Source organism: Mycetomoellerius zeteki, unplaced genomic scaffold, assembly GCF_001594055.1.
Source record: "Mycetomoellerius zeteki isolate Tzet28-1 unplaced genomic scaffold, Tzet1.0 scaffold108, whole genome shotgun sequence".
NCBI classification, from domain to species: Eukaryota; Metazoa; Arthropoda; class Insecta; order Hymenoptera; family Formicidae; genus Mycetomoellerius; species Mycetomoellerius zeteki.
The window spans coordinates 469,485-488,011 of record NW_017255996.1 but is presented as its reverse complement, the minus strand read 5'-3'; the positions used below and the strand labels follow the sequence as shown (position 1 = coordinate 488,011).

The window sequence follows — 18,527 nt, the reverse complement described above, 5'->3', positions numbered from 1 at the left end:
GGTCTTTCAATCTTATTATTGATTATATATTAATATTAATATTAATATTTTATATTAAAAATAAAATACCAATTCTCTACTGTTTAAAAGAATGCGTAATGAATAATATAATGTACTTATGATCTTGTACTCTGTTTTATCTTTGATGTTTTAAATATAATGTTCGATATCGCAATTTAAATCAATATCGAAAACCCCGGGTTTTCTTTAGAATCTCGCGATGTCTCACGATGAAGAAAACATGTTGGTAAAGCTAGAGGAATCTCGGCTGATCGGCAAGAACAAAGCTCGTAGATAGGCCTAGTCCCGCGGCTGTTTCGCGTCCGTTTATCCCAGAGAAGATTGTCCGACGCGCATTGTGCTATTCGGTGCTCTCGTCGTGCAGCATTGGCTCCTCTCTTGCCAACTGCGAGGAAAGGATTACCAGAGAAATCCTTTAATGGCATTGTTGGTATTTGAATAACACGAAATATGATACCAGATCAGGCCTAGCTGCTCGCTTCCTCCATCCCGTTTGCTTTCTATGCATGGGGGTCTTTAGGTATAGGATTACGGCGCTGTTCTACGTATTGTTGTTCGTCCGGATTAATTGTTGGCAGCTTGTCGACGGACGTCACATAATAGCGAAAAATATTTGTAAAATGTTAGCATTCATATGATTCTGATCGCGATAATAGCAAACTGCATTTCCTTGACATGTATTAGAGGTGTATATGTATAGAGAAAGAGTTCAAAAATTTTAAGAATAATTAATAATTATGTAATTAAATTCTAGTAGAACAACTAACAGAACACAAAGAGATTAATTTATTTAATTAGATAATAAGACAAAATTTCTTCTCTTTCTCTCTCACGTTAGATAGAAATCGACATCGATTTAATCTTCTGTCGCCCGAGGTTGTCTCGCCGTGAACCGCCTACTTCTCGAAGAACACACAATACTAATATTTTTATAATATATATACACTGATTTAGATTCTACCCTATGGTCGAATTTTTATTGCATACTAGTCTTTGAAACAAATTAATCTTGCAGATAATAACTGGTTGAGAAGAATAACCGTTTATTTAATTATTGTTCACGTTAACAATCAACAGTCAAGAAAACAATCACGTATATTTATCTTCTTATAATTCGCGTCAGTTTTATAGATGATACCTTATTAAAGTAAATTAAAAAAAAATTATCGTAACAAATTGGAAATAAATTGTTAGAATTGTTTTACAATAGATTACAGAATGAAAGAGGTTAGTGAAATATAGAATTTTGTTAGTGAGCGTTTACGAAGTCAAAAGCCGGACTATTTAAATTAGTTGCAGAGAAGCATTAACTTGTTAATGTCGTCACGTACGTGAGCGACTACTGGTCACTCCGTCGCATTCTTCGTGACTATTATTTTCCTCGACGAACGTTTATAAACCGGACTGGCACTACGGTCTATTTAGTATTCACGGTGTTGCAAAACGCGCGAACGAAAAACGAATACGAATCTTTCTTTCATTGCGATTGTAAAGTTTATTTTTACCAGTTACACACGAAAAGATTAATGAAAGATAATACGCGTTGAAAGACGGAGTCTTATAGGAAAGATAATTTTTATAAGCGACACACGAGAAGCATTTTTGAGATGAAAAATTTAGAACTGTACTGAAAGAAAAAAAATAATAACTTTATTGATGTATGTATATTTAAAAACAAGTGAACACATCGGAAAAATAAGACATTATATGAGGTTGTACAAACAATATTAAGATATCAACGATAATGCTGCCTTGAAACTTAGACTTGAACCTAAAAATTAAAGATCAAAAATTGTTTGTAATTATCATATTTTAACTATAATTTATATCTAGTCATTGCTGGTACTAACTATATATACTTTTTGTACAATTATAAATATAATTATTATTAACATTATAGCAATAATAATTATAAAAATGGAGTCTCTTAGTCATAATTATTTTACCATACAATTATCGTCATATATTATACCATATATTATAGTCATAAATACCGAACACCTCTCTCAATGTATCGAAACACACTTGGGCGAATATTTTAAACAAATATTTTAGTAATTAGTTTAATCGACAGCGTAAATAATTGAGTATTCTGTAACCTATTCTCTAAAATTTATTATCTTTTTGCTTGCAGGTGAGTACACAGACATATTATACAACGATATGTAACTCGAGCCCTGTTCTGCGGTTATCGGTGAGTATTAATTATCGCAAAACGAGGTGTTTAATGATATGGCATTAGGTGCACGTATAAACAGCCGTGCATGTTACGTAGTTATAACCGACACTCAAAGCGCTCAAGAAGTTCTTGCATACAGGGTGCTTTGTAAAATGGTTCGGCAGTTGTCGTCTTTGAAGATACGAGTGTAAACAGACGATACACTTGAAGTTGTTAGAGAGCGATAGTGGTTGGGAGAGCAGGCGCGAAAAGGACTAGGAAAAGGGCGGAAAAAAAGTAGGAAAAGGGGCAGGAGAGGGATGGGAAGTTGTAGGACTCGTGGCGATAATTCAAGCGAAAGGATGCATCAATCCTGCGGGCCCTCCGCCTCTCTCATCCCGCGGCACTCCCCTGTCCAGAAATAGAGTGATGTTCGTAACGCTGTTTCTCCTTCCTCTCGGCGGCGTTCCCATAAACTCGGCTGAGCCTCCCCCGGGAAAAGCCGGATGACTGCCGATTATTCCCGCCCGCACTCCACCGGAACGTCCCCTCCACACGTCAACGTGCAGGACGTACTTTACAAACATAAATCTCCGCTCGTACAGGCACACAGGGGTCGACGCCACCCCCGAAACTAATCGAATTCTGATTCGCGCCGATTTGACGTGATGCATTTCGATTCGTTCAAATGCGACAGGTTGTCACGGATTTTATCGAGAAAAAATAATACGCGTCATTTAGCCAAGCGTCGAGTTGCATTACGTAATTAATTACTATTACTTTTTAAACAAAATAATATTGAACATTAGGTCTATACCATTAAATAAATAAATCTTTTTACAGCGTATTACTAGTATGATATAACTAATAAAAAACAAACCAAAAGTTAATCTTGATTAATATATATTAAGAAAGAAGCGGTTTATTAGAATATTAAAAAATTTAGTTAAATATGGATTAGAAAATAAATTTGTTAAACTATCAAAATAATTATGTAGGACACTCACATTGGTTGCTAAAATGTTAAAATATTTATAGTATTATGCTCATTATACTTAAGCATCTTATAAGTCCTACATAATAATTTTAATAGATTAATAAAATTATTTTCTGATTTCTCTGTATCTAGTTAAATTTTAAATATTTTAGCAAATTCGCTCTGTCCGTGTTAAAATGTGATGAAGAATGCGTAATCGAAAAAGAAATAGATTTAATGCGACATGAGTTAAAAGAGATTAATTTATTGCGGTGATAGATTGTGTCACGTGTGCACTTAGACCGTTCTCTTTACCCCTTTCAGTATTAACGCTATTACTAAGGTCGCAGTAGTCCGGGGAGGACAATTAAATTTCTTCGCCTTGAATTAGAGATAAAGGCACAAAATATTTTCGCACAACGTCTATTAACGTCGCGAATATAACAACCGGGGATGTTATGAATATTCCCCGTTTTGCGGAATTATTTATCTTTTAATCTCGTGTAAAAGCTTGGTTTACTGATGGGGTATCCCGAGTGCGATAAAACTTTTCTCGTTGCGCACGCTAGCTATCATAACATTTTGTCTCTGGGCGTTTTATCAGATTGAGTACCGCCGAGGTGGCGATCATTTGTATCAATTTGCCACAAGAGTTACAAAAATCTACTTGTGAAATATAACGATCGCGAAAGTTCCTCCAAGTTTTTATGGAATTGCGTTCTCCGAAAAATTACAGTGCCACGTGGCGAAGTAATTTGCGATTCTTTTTCGGTGTTTCTTTACAAATTTAATAGGTGATGCTCGGTGGTTAATATCCAGTACGAAAAATTTCTAAAATATTTTAAGAGATCGCGTTAAAAATTCAGCATTCTAACAAACGTCAGAATTTAACTCTCTGCTGGCCAAGTTGGATTTTGAAAAGTCGTAATCGCATGGAAAAAACGATTTTGTTAAAGTATTTAAAAATTTAGCTAGACCTAAAAATAACATTTGTTGGTTTATCATAATAATTAAAAATCTCAAATCTGTGAAGATCAATGTTGTAAAAAATTTTGACGTTCTAGCAACCAATTTGAGCGTCCTACATAATTATTTTGATGGTCGAAACAAAATTTTAGCAAAACCGTTCTTTCCCTGCAATATTTTGAATTCTGGTAGATAGAGAACTTTGCTCGATTTTGAATCAGTCGAGTATATAATTATTAATTATATATTTTGTAGATAATAACAGAGATATTAAAAATTAAGTATTTTTAGATCCTCAAACCTCTCTACAGAAAGCTGCAGTTACAGTCTTTTAAAAGTGTTGTTTTACTCGTTCAATAGTTCATTATTAGAGTTATCATATAGCTAAGAAGTACATTATGTTATTAACATCCTTAAAAGGCATCCTTATGTCTTTAGGAAGATGTTTGGCGTATTCCAGATATCAAATGAGTGACACGATGTGGGCACAGCAATCTACAGTACGGGCACAATTTTTATATATGTATGTCACCCTGTGTAACAGCAAGGAGGTATCTTGGATATAAAAATCAATTTTATGGGGAGGAAGATGAATAAAGAAAGATCTAGAAATATTTTTAATTACATAATAAATCCGTCAGTTGATTAAAAGCATCTTGCAAGCATAAATTGCAAAATTAATACGTATATACCTCATCACATTGATGAGATCTTAATCCGCAGCTGTTTTAGCTGTTGGCGCTTATGTAGTTTTTTTTTACTCTTTATGCTCTGCAATTTGACTCATCTTTATACGCGAATGACCCAAATATAAAAACATGAGCGGAATTTTTTAAATCTATAAAAAAAAGAAGTAAAATACAATTCTATAATAATAAAAAATTTGTTGTTAAACTTTCACAAGTATGCAACAATTTTGTTAGATTTTTACCTTCCAAACAATATAAAAATCTTCATTGACTCATATTGTTGACAGAAAATGTAAAATTCCACATGGCCGATAGAGAGTTAAAAACTAATTCTGTAAAGTTATTGATTCGACTGATGCTAATTTTCACGTTTTCTTCGTACAAAGAAAAGAAAAAACGCTTGCGTTTTTTCCGGAAGTAGCAGCACTTAATAGCGCATATGTCTCTTTCGAAAGATCACAACAAAGTTACCACTTTGAAATTTAAAGTCAGTTTACGTTCGGGGGCTTTCGCGCTCTCCACATTCCCATTTGATTTAGTAAAACGCGTCTCGGGACCTAATAGGTTTCGGACGGTGCGTACAGCAGGGAGGAGACTTGGTATCCAAAGAAGAAGCGACTTCTCGTAGAACAAAGCTTGCCGCCTCTGCATGCATCAGACGTCTCTTACACTCGACCGGGTGGTTGTCTTTCTTTCTCTTTCATTAGGACGTTAACCAGATCACCGGATGCCCGGGACACTTTTCTCACCCACTCGACGTCGTTATCTGCACCATTCGGAATGGAGCGGCCATAAAATGAGACCTGTTTCGTGCTCGGATCTTATTGAAAAATCCCATTAATTTTGCATTCCTCAGGGCAATAAAGAGCACGTCTATCGACGAACGAATTCGGTATGTGCTTATCGCGAACCGCCGGCGAGATGTGTTTGCGGGAATAGCGGATGAGCTGACATATCTAATGTGGACCGTAAAAAGATCATTTAACGCATTTACTTTGTAGTCTTACCGTCCAGTAAACTTCGTCGTGTCGGTAACCGATGCTCGTTAAACCTGTACGTAAAGTGGTGTGGTTATTACCACCGCGATAACACCTCGCATTGAACTTCATAAAAGAGAGATTACCTAACGGCTTAGCTTATCTTATTAACCCTCGATATACCTCTTGCGATCGTTTTGCTTATCTTTCACGTTAATATCGAGCTACTTATGCCAGATGCACGTCTCTCGTCGTGTTCCCGTGTATGATTGTATGTTTTTCGCTGTGTTTGCAACCGGGCATAATATTGCGCGCAGTTGTGGTAGCGTGGACGTGGATTTTAACAGTCGATCGTCGGCTCTTCGCCGATATCTTGACGATCTTGTATGATCTTTAGTTTTGAAATTGGTTAGATTCTTATATACGAATATTTTATACACAGCTGGAAAATTTGTGTCAAATTTAACGTTTCAAACGATCCACTCAAATTTTTGTAAATTTAATCCTTCGCCTGTTAAATTAACACTTGGATATTAAAAATTCAAATTTAAGTCTTTATAAGTATCATTCATATTTTGATTGTGAATTTTGATAGATAAATTTAAATCTGTTAAAAATAAGTAAAACAAATTCACAATTTTTATAATAGTAAAACTCGTTAAAACTCGTTAAAACTTCGACGAGTATATCAGAATTTTTTCGGATTTGTACTTAATTCAGAACAATAAAATTGTTTTGTTTCTCAAAGATCCTTATTGCTAATAGAAGAGTTAAAATTCATGTTGCGGAGAATTGACATAAGATGAATGTGTTAGAAAGTAACACAAATATGTTAAAAAATTAATATAAAAGATGTATCACTGATACAATATGTATTTTAATATTTAACACATTTTATTAATTTATTTTAGAATTTACATTTGGAAATACATTATTTTTACATTACTTTAAACTAAGAAGCGCCAATAACGGTCTGAACATTAAAATGTTGAACTATTCTAAATTCATTTTAAATGAATTAATTTCAGACATTATAATTGCGTGCCGATATGGTTGTCGGACTTTCAACGCAATCAAATCTGAAATATTAATAATCCCCCCAAATTTCCCAACTTAAAAACTGTAATTAAACTTATTGCGAAAAATAATGCCTCGGCCGGGAGTCGAACCCGGATCTCTTGCATTCCATGCGAGCGTCCTAAGCCTTTAGACTACCGAGACTTTAGCAACATACTTCGCAATAATCGATATGTATAGAGAGTTACGCATTTTCGGTGCGCATTATTTTTAATAATATCATTTTTTAGACCACGTATGTGAGAGACACAACCAATAAATAAGAGCTCTATACGGTCGAAGCTAGATCTTAAAACGCCTTAAATAAATCAATCTTGAATCACTAATATGATATATATGTACTTGACATATATACCACAATTGTAGTCTAACGAACTGTACACCGAAATATTTCCGGACTAAACACAATAAACCACTGTAGTAATTTCGCGAATTAAATTAAAATTCTAATAATTTCGATGCTCAATCAGGCATCATATTTCAAAGATATTAATATGCTGAAAAATTAATTAAACTTATTGCGAAAAATATTACCTCGGCCGGGAGTCGAACCCGGATCTCTTGTATTCCGTACGAGCGTCCTGAGCCATTAGACCACCGAGGCCTTAGTAATATTCTTCGCAATAATCGGCATAGAGGAACAACGTCATACTCGAGGCGACGAATAAACATTATTTTTATGCTATTTGATCACTTACTCATAAATTGTATTATTTAAACACTAAGAAATGTTAAATATTAATTTAATACAAATATTCTAATAATACATTATGTTAAATAATCACATTATGTTAAATTAACACTTGGATATTAAAAATTCAATACAAAAATTTTAATAAGAATCAATTTCAACACAATACAAAATATTTTTTACTGTGTAATTCTTCCAAATAAATCTTAATGTTCCAAATAGTACAAAACGCAACTCTATGTTCGTCAATCATTTATAAAATCGTGCAATGACAGGAGAAAATTTTTTCCGGAAGGATTATATACACGAAGATTAACGTAAGCTTTTCAGAGCGTGTCAGATGCTAACTCGATTCCACGTTGCACGAAACGCTACCCTTCGCAGCAATCTCGCGTGCCGACAACGTTCCGACGCACATTCAAGGCGCGCGTTGCTTCCCTCGTCCTCATCAATGTTGCAGGTCAGCACGCAATGACCCTAGTCGAAACGGTCGCGATACACTAAGTGGTTTTGCTCATAAAGCTGTAACTCGTAGGATAATGCCGGTAGTAAGTACTCTTAAGTTACGGGGATGAGTACCACGGATACAAGAGCGCACATGCGACCCAAAACGAAGAATAATCTCATCGCAATCGAGATTACCTTCATCACAAAACAGGTCGTCACGAGTTTCTTTTGATCGTCTGACAAAATAAACAAGCGCTATGTACATATGTACAAATTTCTGATAGAAGTAAACATTAAAAAAAATAATAATATACAGAAGTAATTGAGGTATTTTTGTTTTTAACATTCTTTTATTAAAATATATAAAGCAGTCAAGCTCGCATTATATTACAACATAATATAGATACATAATATAATATACACAACATAATATAGATACAAAGCAATAAATCGAACGTATGATCACCAATATTATCACAATGATCAAAGAAATGAGCATAACAAAGATGTTACAATAAATTCAAAGATAATGTATTCATTTTTTATATGACTTTGTCCTAACTTTAATTTATCCGTATAGCTTTAATTATTAATCATTGAATTTATGTATCTATTATATGATTGTTTCTTGTTTGATACGTTTCCTCGGAACACTGTTGAAGACAACTATGAATTTGAAACTCGTACACTTTTATTGTAATTATACTGAATAATAAATTAAATCTTATTACCTTTCTTTAAAAAAATTACTGTTCGTTCATGATTATTTACTTTTATTTATTGTTGTTACATATTATGAGCTAGACAGTTATATTTATAATTTATTCATAAAAAATCCAAAAATAGTTATTTGCAATAACATTGAAAATGTTTCATACTCACAGTCTTCTTCAGTTCGTGAATTAGCAAAGTACAAAAATACAGTATTCTTTTATTAAACACGTGCACGCGCATAGCCAGTTCTATAAATCTAAATACTCCAAGATTCGAATTTATTATAACGCGGTGTTAATGGGTTCTTTCGCTGAATCTCTGAATTTACAAACAATTTCGACGAATATTAAATGTGAATACATAGAGACCGACAGCTATTCGTACGTATTAGTGACAGTACGTATTACTGACAGATATCGGATGATAATTTCCATAAATTCGGACTATTTATTGTAAAAGATTTTCTTTTGGTCTCTCCGCGGTGTAAATTATGCGGTTATCCACAATTTATTGAATGCAGAAAAATACTTGACGATACCGAAAGTGATATTTACATTTTTTTACCGACACGATTTGCGAGCGCAATTTGGACGGGGTCAACTAACGTTCCCGTGTTATTTTTACAATCGTTTCGGTGCTTCCACCGCAGCAGTTTTCGTGGTGTCTTACAAACTCACGCGTGCATAAAGAGAGGAAAAAATTTGACGGACGGTATCGCGTTACCGGTAGGTTAGACGCTTTTCTCCTCTTTTTTTGGAAGGAACGCACGGTCGAGGGCCTAATAAAATTGAGACACAGCGAGAGCATGATGAGTTGCCCAAAATTCGACCTGACATATAAGCGCTCGGGCTTTGAAGGTTCAGATATAAAATATACACGGATATATCCGTCTCTCATGAATTAAAATTTTCGGTGTCGTTGAAAGAAATTATATAAGTATAAAAGATTTTAATTTGTGATGTTACTATTCTAGTTTTGTTAGGAACGATTACGTTTCAAGAAATGAATATTGAATTCGGTGCGCAGTTTGCAGGATTGAATATGATATAAAATCCAGCGTAACCGTTTAAGGCTTTCATTTTTCTGAAAGATTTATGTACAAGATGTAACTGAAGCGGACCAAAATTCGCAAACATATAATTGTCAGATAATTTTAAATGAATTCTTTTACGATGAAAATTTAATCGGTTGCTATTATCTTCAAAAGAAAGGTATAAACTTCTCTTCAATCGATAAAATAAAGATGGATTCTGTTATTAACCCTCCGAAACTGATGGTGAATCTATCGGATTCAATCAATTATAAATTTCTTTGTCAAATAAATCAATTTTCTTTATGTTGGAAATTTAGATTATTCTTATTAAAATATACTTAGTATTCATTTTTATGTTATTTTGATTCTTTAACACTAATTAATTTAAATAATATAAATGAGTCCTACACATATAGGACCCCATCAGCGTCAATAATGTATTACAGATTTTAATATCAGCTCTGGAGGATTAACATATCTGCTGCATAATGTTTATTTCTTGAGAGATCTAGAAAGTCTTGTGTCTCACATAATCATGAAGAATAAAAGGTACTTCGCGATCTCTCGAACGCTCGTTACCTTCTCTATGGAAATCGTCGAGAGACACGTCGATCGCGTGGCGTTCGACTATTCGCATTCCGATAAACGTAAATTACGGATGTATAATGTACAGTAATCCCATTCCAGTCTCGGTATATCGGCGTGACAAGGATCGTCGTCCACGAATCTTTACAGCCGGTTGAGCTAGGCAGAGAGGAGATTCTAATGAGAGCTCACTCACTCTCTCGTGAGATAAGCGTCGCGGTCGGGTAGCCGTAACACGACGCATTCGTCCGTGCATTCCTGTCCGGTTTCCTTCTTTTCTGGTCGCCTCTACACCCTTTGCCTTCCCTCCCCCCTTGTCTTTCGTGTGCCGCAGCATCCACTGTGTCTGCAATACAGCTCTCTTTCCTCATCCTTCCCGGTCGCACGAACCTATCTCTCCAGCGTTCGCGCGTTTCCTCTTCGTTCTTTCTTCCTCCTCTCATTCTTACCTGATCGCAGCTCGTTTCCTCCCCTCGCTTCACCATCGTCCACCCCCGGCGTCTTTTGTCTTATTATTTTGTCGGCGCGCGCGGTCGGCAGGTATATCTCTCCTTCTTCAAGGCACTCCTCTCTCTTCTCCTTGCGATCCTGCATATAAACATCGCGGCTTTATCTGGACGTTTTATAGCGGGAGAGGTCCGTGCCGGTCGAGGAGACCAACCGGGATCACCCCGAAGGAGAGCCGGACCGGTGCCGACTCTCGTGTACCAAGCGCTCACGCGCGGGCGTGGAGTGAAGATCACGAATCCACGGCCTACGCGTCTTCGATTCCTTCGTGATCCTTTCTGTGTGTTCCTCCTTCCACCCCTGCCCGTCGCCATTCTCTTCCTGTCCCTTCGCCAATTACAATGTCCGCTTTCGCGGATTCCTGCCTTTGTCTCGTCCTGTGCGATCCGCGCCGAATTCGAGGGACCGATGATAAAACGTCCTCGCTCTCTTCCTTACAGAACCGTAAGAAAAAAAGGAAAAGAACGGCTAAAGTCGTTTGCATGTTGCAACCAGATCTCTTTCCTCTCGTTACTTCTATCTTCTTACAGATCTTTTCCGCACGCAATACTTAAAACGATCATCCATTTCGTAAATGATGGGGAAGAATGCAAAATGTTATCTTTCTTAATATAACATAAGGTACAAAATAAAATTTAAAGAACTCTTTCGTGAATCTTACAATTTTACATTGTATAATTTTAATTTAGTATCATTAAGCATCAAGATCCGCTTTGTCTGAATATGGTCTTTCTCACTTATTTGTGTTGATCATTTTTCAATTAGTGTAGGGCCGACTAATTGTACATATATATCAAAACTTTGTGAACACAAATTTTACACCTTTGGTACATCATAATTTAAAAACTTAAAAACATTATTGAGTCTTGTGTCTATAACATCTTTTGTTCACTACATTACAAGCTACATTGTATGGGAAAACTAACTTATTTTACCTAAATTTTCTATATAATCAGTGTGTTAGAAAATTCTTGCTCTTAAGTTGTATTTTGTCATTAAAATGAGAAAATATCCTTGTTGATCACAAAATACCTATCCTGCATTAGACATTGCTGATCACTTATGTTAAATGGGCATATGTTAAATGAGAATAAATTCTTAGCCGACATATTGTTGGCAGGCAGTGATTGAACTGAAAAATAGTGCATGATCAATATTCTGCATTGAGAAAAGTTTTTCGTTGAAACTGGACAAACCAGAAAATTCTAATCGTGTTAATCAGAATTCCAGTTATTTCAACTGGAATTATAATAGATTTAACCAGAAAATTCCGGATTTGTCCATTTCCAATTTCAATTAATGTAGCCAGACTCTTTTTCTAATGTGAGAATAATATTATTAATAGACTTACATATTTAATTGACAGCGTATTATCACGCCATCAGTAAGCCTAATGATTATGTTTGTCGTTATGAATAATAATTTATTGTAATTACTTCGTTTCTAATCAGTTATAACTTTTTTGTTGTTCTTACGGTTTACGAAGCGATCGCCTGTCAGACGCCTTGAAAGTTACGGTGATAAACCGATAAGCATGTAAATTTGTTCATACAAGTCATTGCGCATTCGGGTCGAATTGTAGCCACTTCGCGAAGTTACGATGTGCAAACTAGCACGTGTTATCTGAAATTTAAAAACATTATGTTGCACAAAGTATTCGTATGAAGCGTTTTATTATTCGTTGCTATGAAACGTAAAGTAAATCTAATAGTAACAGCGAAATTTTTATTTCTACTCTGTGTACTCGATTTGATTATTTGAAATGAATTCTCTAACACAAGATATCGAATAAAGTCATTATATGTAATTGGATACCGACACAGGATATCGAACAAAGTCATAATATGTAACTCGTAAAAGAAATTAATTTTTCCGTACGAATAAAAAAATATATTATAGGGTATATTATACAGAAAAAACGATTTTGCTAAAATATTTAAAAATTTAGCTAGATATAACTCTGAAAATAATTGTGTCAAAGTATTAAAATAATTACAAGCGTTCCAGGTTGTTAGAATATCAAAATATTTTGCAGCATTGCTCGTCATGTTTCAGTTTCTTATGCAATTTTTTTGATGACCTAATAAAATTATTTTCAACATTAGTAAGTAAAAATTGACCGAAAAATGTTTAACAAAGGTCGTATTCATTCAAAAGGAGTCTTGATGTCTAATAATATTTTTGAATGATGATGAATTTTATAATTTTCAGTTTAAACAAACTACGCGCCGATTATTGAATGTTAAAATTTTTTGCAGTATCATTATTGATACTTAAGCATTCTACATAATTATTTTGTGGTAATTACTTTGATGGTCCAACGAAATTATTTTCAGATCTGTATTTTAGCATCCATTTAGATATGTACGTCGACAAAACTTTCTTTCCATTTGCGAATACTTTTTTTTTAACAACATGCTACATATTATAAATTCAATGATTTACGCGGAATTATTATCAATGTAAATTCAACTTCCTTACATATTATCGAACGAATCGTATCTTCTTAACGTAATGTAACTTTCCATGTTTTTGAAAGATAATTTCAAATAATTCGCGCGAGTAACTTGCTTTACTTGCTTTACTAGTTTAATTGCGGATTTAACTTTTATTTGTTAATCATCTTTGCAATTATTAAAAAATAAAAGCAAGTACTTACATACATACTAAATCAAGGTAAATCTTGATACTGATAATATTCTCATTTATATTTATACAACTTGCATGATTTATATTTCTGTACAAAAATAGCTTCAAGCATAATTTTTTTATATTCTCGTATATACGTTTTATTACCGCTGATTTGTAACTTTATTTTAATTGACTATCTCACGCGATTTATACTCTATATAATTTAATCTCTATATAATTTGTACTATGTAACAGATTAATTCAGATATCGATATTCGTCAGATTGTGAGATCAACGTTCGCGCTAAAAAAATTTATTCGTATGAGGCGGAAAATCTTATTACTTACAGAGGTTATCCTCAAAGATTACGTGCAAAGACGGGAATATTTGAAATTTCTCTGATGCACGTACGATAAACACAGTTATTAGTAATTGTTGTTTGAATGAATGCCAGTTGTATGGTCGTTTATGCCAGCAGGGATGAGTCTTTACATCAGACGCGCGGTTTCAAATCTATTACGCGTGCGAAATCATTTGTTACTTCCGTTTAGGCTTTGAGTAAAGTGTCTTTGAAACATGTGTTCGCGCGGCGGCTGGCTCGAAATGTGCCGTAACATCCATTAATTGTAAATGATCTTGCACGAGCCACGTTTCGCATGATTGCTTTACGTGTTAACCATCATCGCCCGTTTAGCTAGCAATCTAATGAGTTTATTTCTGCTCAGATTGCTAATATCATTACTTGTGTTATTACGTTATCTATTTAAGAAAATTGAGACTTTTTGTGTTATTTGATAGAAAATTAATTAAATTTCTGACTATCGTGTTGTCTCCTTAGAAAAAAATATATTGCACTTTTTTTGATACAGTATAGACATATTTATTGTTAATTATGTAACCAACTTGTTAATTGTAAAGCAGTAAAAGTTTAATGTAACAACCGAACATGCAAAATCAGTTCCGTAATATCTAGATAATATTTTATGAAATAATATCTTATTTGTAATAAGACTTTATCCTTGCGCTTATAGCACTTAAATGACGCGTAATATAATTCTCAAGAGGCCATTTGGTTATCAAGTAAATGCGTTTCTTTTTCTTGCACTTCCTATACAAGGACGGTGCTCTTCTTCATGCCAGGAGTAGCTCTTTAAAACCCGTCCGGTTGGCCACAAGTTATTACGTAGGCCATGAGCCGTCGCGTCTATAAGTTCGTGGTAAAACATTGAGATAAGGCCCAATTAGCTTATCAAAAAGGAAGGTAGTTAAGTTGAAGAACAAAAAGAAACGACGATGATAATTATAGTTCCATATCGAAGGGAAATCGACGAGGAGATAACCGGTAATTTTTACGCGCGTATACGATCATTGTCATAAAACTCATAAATAATTTTTCATAATGGTCTTCTACTACTTGTATTTAGTGCACGTCGTGAGTCATTTAACCTTGGCATATCAGTGGTCTTTAAAAAAAACGACAAACAGATTATCCCAAGCCACACACGATAAAAATATGTGGAAACGCTAAATATATAGTCGCGTTGACAGAAAAAGTGATACATCTCTAAGTTTCAACAAACAGCAACTTTTCAGCAGATCATTTTTAACTCTTAGTACACACGATTAGGTCATACTTGTCCTGTGCATTCTTCTCTTTGAAATAGTAAGATCATCTGATTAAATAATGGTCTCTATTCTTCTCTTTTTTAAATACAACTTTACGAGTATTTTTTAAATATATATACTATATGTAAGAATCACTTAATAATTTTGTATATTTGTAAAAGTAATGAAAAGTGATTAACCCGGATCAATCTAATACACGTAGTACAGGATCGAAAAATCATCGCGTATACTAAAAGTTCTGAATTGGAACAACGTTTTAATTAAGATAGTAAATATGCATAACTTTACTTTTTTCCACGTTATGTTTTCAATTACATGTATTTTTTAAAACTATAAGTAGTATTTTAAGAGTTTTCAAAATTCGAATACTGCAACCCTAATACTAATTTTTATTTGTCTCACTTTTCTGTCAACGTGGCGACATATTCCGTTTTCTTGCAACGATCAGACACCGGGCGGGTCGTTTGCCGTCGCTAGGCGTCGGAGCGCGAAAAAAGGTGCGTGTGGATGGCGTTCTCCAGTGTCTCCTCCTCACCTCGATCCCCATTGGCGACGCAAACGACAAAAAAGTGTGAGAGGGACTGTAAAATTTACGAGACTCAACTTGCTGCTCTGACTCCGTTGCGCGTTCAACGCGAGCAAAACGTTTAACGATCGTCGCGCAGTTGACTATCAACGGGGTACAACGATATTTACGACGACTGATTTTTTGAACGATACATTGTGGGGTAAGGAGTGGGTGTGCATGATGTGTCATCAACCGACGCGACCAGGTTTCCATATAAATAGTATTATATTTCACATTTCGTTACAGTTCAATAAATATCTTTCAAATTTTATTTACATAGGCGGTGGAGATTGCGCGAGGGACTTAAGAGAGAAACCCTTAAGAGATTAATCCTTTAACCGTAGTCGCGATCACAAAAACTACAGAACGAACATACTAATCAGCATGTTGAGAAAACGTTATTAAAACTGATTAGTCGCATCAACTCTTTAAGTGTCGATATGGCAGTGTTTGCAGTCTTAGACTTAAAGATTCGTATTACGAACTTTGAAATAAAAAGTATCATATTTAAAAATGATTAAAAAAAAATGATATAAGAAATACTTTTCGTTATTTGAAAATTCTATCTTTAAATAATTGTCGTATTTAAAAATCTTAAAGAGTTAATCGCGAAGAACAACAGATTTTTCGCTCGATAGTAAGATTTTTGTACTACTAGTTAAAGGTTGTTTTACGCGCATTGTTACAGCGTTGCAAACCGCCGTTGCAACGAATTGAATGATAATTTTCTTGCGGAATATAATATATAATATATTTACTTTATATTTCGCGCCGACAGTAGAAACGAAATTTGTCTCTAACGTCGAAGAGATTATTTATGGCACTAATTCGATCGTCTGCGAGTCAATCACGTGTTCACCAAACATCACATACGCGCATAATAAATCTCGTGAGGATTGCTTCTTATAGCACACACTAAATATCTTCGGAGAACATCGATTAACATGGGTGATCTTCAGATCTGCGAAATCCAGAAAAATACAGATCTTCCCGATAACTTGGCAGTATGTTGAATGACGACAAGAATCAAAAGTTTTTCTTAAGTCTGAGAGTTTGTCTCACGTCACTATTTTCCAATCCACGATGATTCTCGCACGGTCCTTGCACGGTCATTAATATAGACGTATCTTACTCGCGCGTCGAAATCTTCCGATGCTGCAGTTATAGGAACGTGTGATAAGATTTGCGAGATCAGTTCACGAATCATACGACGATCAAGCCACAGCCGTATCGATCACTACAGTTTCTCCAGCGCGCGACTGTTCGTCAGCAACTCCCTGGTGAGTCTCCACACTTGCTTCGCGGCGTTTTCCAGACCACTGGGCGATTTCCCCTTGAACAGATCAAGATTCGGTAGGAAATAATGTGGGCATCTGCGACATTGCAGGCAGGAGATTAGTTGCAGAAATATGCCGTTTATTCGCTCGGCCAGGCAACCCTCGTCCCATTCCGCCTCATGCGGGTGTTTCTCGCACTCATACAGTAATAGGGTTTTCATGTGGTAGCTGCTGACCGGGTTTCCTGGTAAGTCGAGATGCCGGTCTCTGAGAGTCTTCAGTATACTGAGGCAACGCTTCCTACTCGCGCCTTGTAACAATCGATTCTCCGCATCGATAAACGACAACGCCCAAGCGTCACCTTCCATGGCGGACTGTTTGCCCTGTAGGCCTATGCATTCTTTCGAGAGCATATCGAAACCTTCCGCCTTCACCTCGGCGACGATGTTCGGATGAGGCCAGGGTATGTGTGCGATCGGCCAATGAGAGGCTGACCTGGGCCAAAGTCCAGCGCACTTAAAAGCCGGCGTAATCTGTACGACATATCGCTCGCGTATCCGCAGCTTCACCTCGGTCGTGTCGGCAATCATCTTCACTGAATCTCGATACGTGCACTTGTCGCAGGCCTGCGCCACTAGGGTTTGAAACCTCGAGCGTATCTTCCTGGCTGACAGGTAACCGGACGCGGTGATGAATTCCACCCAGAGGGACATGGATCTCTTGCGTCCGTCGCTGAGCTTTAGCACGGCGCAGCCCGGCAGGGTGCCGTCATCCACAAAGTTCAACACGCCCATCTGATTCAGATAGATGATGATCTCGAACTCCGTCGGCGAGATAACGTCGAGGCCGTCGAACCGGCCGTTGTAATCCGTCAAGGACGAGATGAATCTCGGCTCCTGCACCTCCACCTCTTTTAGCACATCCTGCACGACTCGACACACTTCCTGGATGGTCTTCGCCACCTGACTCTTTCTGTTCATCACCCGTTCGCCGAAGTACTTGTTGAACTGATAGACCATCCTGGAGTGGGACGAAATCATATCAGGCGGTACCAACATCGTGCACCGCCTGTAGTCCACGAATGGTTATTATATAGTTTTCAGCTTCTTCGGTTCATTATATTCTCGTTTCTTCCCATCCAAGCCTTTTTCTTTGCTTCGCGTTGTCATCGAGCCGCTTTGCGTGATCTACCACATTGTGGAAAAACGCGATATTCGTTACTCGTGAACCGGCGTTTGGCTTTGTTAGATTTGTTTTCCACCTGGTGGTCGCCAGGACGCACTGCGCGTTGGAGACACCAACGAAGCGAGAGAAAGAGGTATCACGAGCGTCTCCGTGCAGGAGCAGATTGCCGACTGCGCTGATGTCTACCTCCTCCGCGTCACCCATCCTCCGCGGCGAGCACGAACGTACAGCGTTGCTGGCACGCCTCTTCTGGCAGATTACGCCTTCTGGTAAGATTTTTTAGCCAATCGGAGGTCTGCCACGCTTTGTGGGCGTGGTTAACTGTGCCAGACCTACAAGATCGATCCGGCACAGATACTCCTGCGTTCATGTGTAACGTGCACGATAGGGGAACGAAGG

General features: G+C 36.3%; 2 protein-coding genes across 11 annotated transcripts in view; one reads left to right on the top strand and one right to left on the bottom strand.

Moving 5' to 3' along the window:
- Nucleotides 1-18,527, top strand: part of rg (A kinase anchor protein rugose) — a 365,249-nt gene that overhangs the window by 306,052 nt on the left and 40,670 nt on the right. The gene's annotated exons all lie outside the window — the stretch shown is intronic.
- LOC108725348 (protein mab-21) lies at nt 16,251-18,289 on the bottom strand. The gene has a single exon (XM_018452311.1). The coding sequence runs from the start codon at nt 17,999-18,001 to the stop codon at nt 16,904-16,906; it is 1,098 nt and encodes a 365-aa protein (XP_018307813.1). The 5' UTR covers nt 18,002-18,289; the 3' UTR covers nt 16,251-16,903.

Bases quoted from the DNA above. Each gene is read 5' to 3' on its own strand.
- LOC108725348 (XM_018452311.1), bottom strand. From the start codon at position 18,001: ATGTTGGTACCGCCTGATATGATTTCGTCCCACTCCAGGATGGTCTAT.